This window comes from Vanessa atalanta, chromosome 4 (assembly GCF_905147765.1).
Source record: "Vanessa atalanta chromosome 4, ilVanAtal1.2, whole genome shotgun sequence".
NCBI classification, from domain to species: domain Eukaryota; kingdom Metazoa; phylum Arthropoda; class Insecta; order Lepidoptera; family Nymphalidae; genus Vanessa; species Vanessa atalanta.
In genome coordinates this window covers 4111811-4119483 of record NC_061874.1, presented here as the reverse complement: position 1 = coordinate 4119483, position 7673 = coordinate 4111811, and the positions used below count along the sequence as shown (strand labels likewise).

Genomic DNA, 7673 nt, shown 5'->3' with positions numbered 1-7673 from the left:
AAGTCAGTAGTAGTAGAAGACAAAAATATTTATTAAAACAAAATATTATGAATGAAAAATAATTAGTTTTTTATAAATAAAATAATTTAAAGAATAAATTATTTTGTTGTTGTTACTTAGTTTGGTTCTAGTTTACCTGTTGAACATTTTGTGCAGTTCCGTCTGGGTGGTCAGTATGACTCTTTTGTAGGTGATTTTACTGCAAAACATTAAAAAAATGTAATGTTGTATTTTTGATTAAATGTTGAATAAACTAGTGTGATTACAGGCAAAAGGTTAATTGCGGAGTTAGAGGCTATTTGTGCAAGAAGTTATAAGTTAAAAAATATTTTATATCCCCTTACGGTTACTGTGCCTGTGTTAATGAGAAAAGAGAGAGAGAATTTCTTAATGTATATAATTACACTATAAATAAATAATATTATTTTGCTCTCGAAAAAGTGTATGTTGCTTGATGTTTGTAAATTGATTTTAATGATTATTATGACTTCAATAATGAAGACGTAATTGGCTAAGACTTGTAAGTACAAATAAAAGAACAACAAAACTAACACTAAATATGTAGAATTAACTAAAAAGGTTTTTAAAGTATCTCAAACACTATAAAAAAAAAAATTACGATAAAAAATATTTTAGAATGTTTTCTTTAATTAATTGCGTCTGTTTTAAAAATAATTAAATTACAATCAAACTACTCAAAATAATTAAAAAAATATCGATTGAAAACTATGTGACATATTATAAAATTACTTTGAATTATCATAACAACATTTTCAGTAAGTATTTTTTCACATATTTAAATACGTATATTTATTTGAAACATAATATATATCTTTTCATTTTATAAAAACCTAGAATGTATTTAAAATTATTTTAGCCAATCGTGAAAGAGTACTCTGGCTGGGCTAAGTTCCCACAAGAGCACGATAAATCTCGCCTCAAGGAGCCCCCAGATCTTGCACGCTTTATAAACTCCAAACACCCTTAGCTACTGCTAGTGCAATTTTATTTTATGCTGCTATTAAAACGCATTAGTATGGAATATGTTATTCCATTAATCGATATATTCGTGGAAATATTATCATATACTCGTGTGATATGTGATGTCTATTGGTTCATTTAGCGATGGAATTTATGTATGTGTGCTTGTGTGCAAATATTGTACAACTAATAATAATTAACTACCAAATCGTATACGTTTTATGTCATCAGCCTTACTTTAAAACCTAGTCCATACGAGGTATCGTAGACTCAGCTAAGCCGATTACCTGTATTGTGATATATCCAGTTAAAGCGTTATTTTTTGCATAGTTTTTTTGCAAAAATCTAGTTGTTAAAAAATGATGATCTAAGAATTTGTTTAACTAAATACACTCTTTTCCGGCAAGACAAACACTAACAAGTAACATTTTCTTATTAACAAATTATAAGGTTCGTTTAAGATCTTGTAACTTGTTTCCAGAATGATTGTTGAAAAGGAATGACGATTTCTAGTTTTTGTTTGAAGTGAAAATACCATCAAAAGGGCAGTTAACGACAATTGTCCAGGGTATATTATTTTTTTGGGTAGTCTTGTAGTACGCACTTAACGGTGAAAGGGGTTAATCAATGTTGGAGTGAAAGAAAATATTCAATTTATATCAAATAGCAACTCTCAAGTAACATCTTTGTTTTTTTTTTTTTAAAACATGATCAACGACAGTGATCTTATTAGGAAGTCATAATGTTGGCAAGAAAGCATAACATGGATTTGATTTAACTATTGTTATTGCTTTCTAGGATCCCGGTAATATTCATATTAATATTATAGTACATAAATTTTCCATTTAAATAAAAAAAAAATGGTTGGATGTTGGAGCAAAATTGCCTTTGCTATATTTTATGTGTTAAATTACAATCACAATGAAATAATTTAATGACAAGAAATATTTTTTCCCAAAATTCCTTTTTGAATTAAAACAGCAACAAAAAATAAATTAAATAAATTTGTATATAGTATCGCCTTATCTTAACGCTGTTTTCCTTATATGATAACTTCTACCATAAGCCTTGTAAAAGAACTTCGTTCCAAAAATAAATTAAGAAAATATTTTGTAAGTTGTAACCACTCTATGTTTATAATCAACAGTGAACATATAATATCCTACTGTTGCATATGCACTACATATTCCGATCTGTTAATTATTAAAACATTTTGTATGTAAATGAAATGATAAGAAAATAAATTAATATACAATCACATCATACAGTCCACTCGTTTTATTAATTTCAGCTCGTAACTTATACTTGGATGCGAAGCTCATAATGAAGATGTTACAACACCCCATGGAGTCGTTGTATCCTCAACTCTTATAATATTTATTGCGTATCAACAACGATGTATCCTACTAATTTTATATGGTTTGTTTGGTTATTTTGACGAAAACTACCTAATTGATTTTTCAACATTGACGATTGTTAGTTGTATCGTGTAAGTATCGTGCGTTATCGGTTTCACCTTTGAGTGGAACTTTGACTGTTTTTTATACGCTTATATGACTAACGCTGTAACTTTAACGTAATTATTAAGGTAAACTAGCATTTATTTTTATTAAGTAGTTCAAATATTTAAAAAAAATATAACAATACCATCGTATGCAATTACCTATATCACTGGTTTCTGCCTTCGCAAAAATTTTCGAAGCATTTCTATGTCCATATCTACGGCGTTTGATGTGTTTTCTCTCATCATATTGTTTTATAAATTACTATGTATGGTATATCAGTATCTCTCTTAAGGTGGTTGTCGGTAGTTATTAATCTTCACAAAAATCAAGTAAATCTGGTGTTCTTCAAGTCTCACATTTGGGTTCATTTCTTTTCAATATATTTGTAATTGATGACTTAAAAATTAATCAGAACAGTAAATGGCTCTGAAGACACTAAGCTGTTACAAAGCGATACAAATAGATTGCTACAGTGGTGCAATGAAACATGCTTTATCTTAATATAAAAAAATGTACCGACACAAAATTTAAGGAAAATTAACGTTATGCCGTTGAGGGTATCCCCTCTACTTATTTCATAGACAACACTTGTCTCAGAGAAGTTGAGTTGGTTAGAGATTTGGAAATATCTTTAGTTCTAAATTTATCTTTTATACCTCACATTGACAATAAAATTAAACGTCCATCTAAAATGTTGGGCATCGTAATGAGAAATGGAAAGAAATTTACCAAGTCTAGCACAAAAATACTTTTATACAAAGCTTCAGTACTTAGTATTTTTGGAGTATTGCAAAGTCGTCTGGCGGCCACATTACTCTACACATGTGCTTAGGATTAAGCGAGTTCAGAAGCGCTTTCTTTGGTATCTTACTTTTTCAGTTGGAAAAATCTAAATTTTATGTATAGTTATAATGACAGACTAAACGTTTTTTACACGGAATTAGATAGTCTTAGATAGTCGTAGACAAAAATTATATCTGTTATTGCTATTTAAAATTTCGAATAATGAAATTGAATGTTCCTTTCTTTTCAATAGTTTTAGACTCAGGGTTCCATTAAAGTATCCAAGAAAGTCAATTAAATCGCTATAGAATTTTTCAAGGCGGTTAACGGGTTAGCGGCGGTTATGGTTGTTAACTCGCTAATCCCAAGAACAAGTCAACTTTATGATAACCTAATACAAGATTTGAATAGCAACTCTCTTGCTAGTTCGGATCGTACATTTGTTTAGTGCGGTTGTGTTATTGCGGAGTGTTATCGACGTACTAATTGTTTACTAAGAATCAAGGGCCGTCACGGCGTTATCTACACGTGCGCAGCCGCTGGCGGCTCCCGGCCGTATGGTGCAGTATAATGGAGTTGAATAATAATATTCTAGTCACGGAGAATGTAAACCTTGTTGAAGAGTGCACTATTAGAAACGATAATATTATTATGGATACGGAATTATTACATTCCGATGCTGAATTAACATGTATGGATGATGAGGATAGTAGAAGGGCAAATAAGCGTTTGCGGTCGTCAGACTCAACAAATGAATGGACAACCGTTGATAGGCAAGTAAAAAGAGTACAGACTAGAAAAACAAGATCTCAAACTAATCTTCAAGATGATATTATAGAAATTTGTATATATTCCAAAGAAATATTACCTAAACAATTTCAGATGGCTAAGTTATTGAAAAAAGAAAATATAATGAATATCACTCGAGTTAAATACATTAACCCTTACAAGGTTCTAATTCAATTTAGTAAAGAAGACAGCGCGAATAAACTTATTGATTGCACGACCTTTTTAGAAAGTGGGTGGAGAATTCAAAAGACATATGAAGTAGGATTATCATATGGTATCATTAGGAATGTTGAAATTGAGTTGTCAGAAGATGAGATTAAACAGAATATAAAGACTGAAAATGAGTTAGTATCAGTTAAAAGGCTTATGCGGAGAAATGATAGTGGAACGGGCTGGATTGATAGTGAAACAGTTCGTTTAGGATTTAAAGGTACATTTCTTCCTCAGCACGTATATGTGTATGACATAAGAGTTAAGATAGAACCCTATAAATTTTTTGTTACTCAATGTTCTAAGTGTTGGCGATTTGGTCATAGTAAAAAGATATGTCCAAGTAAGAAAACAGTATGTCCGAAATGTGGTGACAATCATGACAATTGTGAAGCTACAACTTTTAAATGTATTAATTGTTCAGGCCAACATTTAGCTTTGAGTAAATTATGTCCTGTCTATAAAAAAGAAAATAAAATTAGAGAAATTATGTCAGATTTTAATGTCACGTATAAGAAAGCCCTAACAATGTATGTGCCTCCCACTCCACCAGTGAATAAAGTCATTCATCATAAAAGTCCTCTACGAAAATCCAATCTGTCTCCTGCTATTTCGACTGACTCCTTAGCGCCAAGAACCTATGCTGAATGTTTAAAAGTAGGTAATCCCGAATCAACAAAGCCGAGTAATATCTTTAGGAAATCTACGAAAACCAAAAATAAGAAAAGCTACAATAGAGAAAAGGTTAATGATTTTAAGGAAATTGATAGCGAATCGAGTACAGAACATTATCCTCAAGAGAATGAAAAAAACAAAACAGAAGACGTAACCAAATCAAAAATAACATGTTCTGAATTAATTGAAAGGATTGCTGATATTATTTTTATTAAGAAGTATTCGGGAAGAAAGAAGATACAACAAATTTTAACATTAATATTTGAATGGTTTGTAATTATGTTCGGAAGCAAATTATTGAGTTTATCTTTTGTGAAGAACCTACTTTTTAGTAACACAGATGGCTAGTGAAGTTAGAATACAGAGGCTTAACATAATGCAGTGGAATGCGCAAAGCATCAAGAACAAATTGGCAGCAATTAAACAGTTTTTGTATTTAGAGAAAATTCATATTGCTGTTGTTTGCGAAACCTGGTTAGACTGCAATTCAAATTTAAGAATAAGCGGATATAATATTTTTCGAAAAGATAGGGACGATGGTTACGGAGGTATCGCTATTATTACGCATAATTCAGTAAAAGCTAACGTAGTACCAATACTAAATTTCACTAATACGGCCATTGAGTTACTACACTTACAAGTCTATAACTGCTGTGACGTAAAAGATATTATTGCAGTCTATTGTCCTCCCTCTGTCAGAACAAGTCAGAGGGACTGGGAGTTTTTATTTTCATTAGCTAATAAGAATTGTCTTATATTAGGTGATTTCAATGGCCACCACTCGAATTGGTCTAACAGGACGGATATGCGAGGTACTCAAATTTGCGATGCTCTGTTTGATAGTCATTTTGTCACATTGAACAATAAAATGCCGACCCGTTTAAAACTAGTAAATGGCGTATTACAGGAATCTTCCCCAGACTTATCGATAGTTTCTACAGATGTTTCAATAAAATTTGATTGGAATGTTTGTAATGAGACATTGGGAAGCGATCACCTTATTCTGAAAATGTCTATTGGTTTTAATCCATTGTGTAAGCCTATTATACGAAGAAATTTTAAAAAAGCCGATTGGGCTAATTACAAGAACTTTTTAGCTGAAACTTTTTCTAATTGTATATGTCGGAGAAGTAGACGGGTTTACAGCTTCCATCGCAGTGAAACGCAAACAATATAAATAATCTTTATTAGTTCTGTTAACAATTTATTGTCTTTTTTAAAAATGTGTCAATGCAATATGGCGTTGCTATAACAATGCCCGTTTCTAAGGCGTCCTTTTCGAATGAATCAAACGGATATTCACAACTACAACTTTTTATAATAAATTAATGCAATTACTGCAAATTCATTCTTAAAATATAGTTTAATATTAAAGATGAATATCTATTTGGTTATTATTATTAATTATAGCTCTTAATTAATTACAATTGAATTACTTAAAAAATAATATAATATTTTTATTACATAGTCCGTTATGACACATTACAGGTGGCGCTACAAGACGAATCCAAATTAAGTTTTACTTACATAATAAAATATAAACATTAAAATGATAATTGACAATATACTTATAATTATTATTTTATATTATTAATATTTTAAACCATTGCCGATAAATGGCGACTTGCGCCCATACGGCCATACTGACTCCAGCGCGTCCCCTGCGCTGTTACATGTTATGATATAATTTCATACAAGGCATCGACCATGCTGGGATCTAGCCAACACACAAGGCATCACCCATGCTGTGATCTAGCCAACACACAAGGCATCGACCATGCTGGGATCTAGCCAACACACAAGGCATCACCCATGCTGGGATCTAGCCAACACACAAGGCATCACCCATCCTGGGATCTAGCCAACACATAAGGCATCACCCATCCTGGGATCTAGCCAACACATAAGGCATCACCCATCCTGGGATCTAGCCAACACATAAGGCATCACCCATCCAGGGATCTAGCCAACAAGACCAGGTTTAAGGATACGCATGGTGGCCAACCAGCGTTTTAGGAAGGGATATAGGATAGGATAGGTTAGGAAAAATAAATTAACACATACACGCACATATTAATTATGTCATTAAATAAATCATATCAACAAAAAATGATGTTAATTACGCCATAAAATAAAACATATCAACAAAAAAAATATATATGTTAATTACAACATAAAATAAATCATATCAACAGAATGTATCATACAGTATCAACATTGACCGGAGCGGAAATAGAAGCACCGTCACGTTAATCAGTCTCATTTGATTCCTCCGCCCATACGGTAAATTCGTCCGAGTTGACAGAATCATTAAAAGGGTCTGATTGAGCTGTAGGGGCAGGCCGTAAGGCATTATGACTTACAATTTTTTCTGAACACCTACGAAGGTTAACATGTTTAAGTCTGTATCGATCTTTTGCCAATATATCTAAAATTTTCATCGGGCCTTCAAATTTAGGGCCTAATTTAGTGGTGTGTCGTTCATGGCGCTGCATCAAGACGAAATTACCGACTTTACTTCTACCAAAGCGCATTTTATCATTAAGGGACCGCTCGTCCATCCGTTTTTAAGCATTTGATCTAATGTCCTCTAAGTTGTCTGTCAATATGTCATCGTCAATTTGTAGCATTTTGATGGCAGGTGGGAAACATCTTTTACCTAATAATTATTCCATTGGATTTATTCCTGTACTTTTTATACTGTACAGTTAATAGCTAGTTGTAATTTTT

General features: G+C 31.9%; 1 protein-coding gene across 1 annotated transcript; it reads left to right on the top strand.

Annotated features, from left to right (window-relative positions):
- Positions 1-3839: 3839 nt before the first annotated feature.
- Positions 3840-5291, top strand: LOC125077964. Its single transcript, XM_047690098.1, has one exon. The coding sequence runs from the start codon at positions 3840-3842 to the stop codon at positions 5289-5291; it is 1452 nt and encodes a 483-aa protein (XP_047546054.1).
- Positions 5292-7673: the final 2382 nt, after the last annotated feature.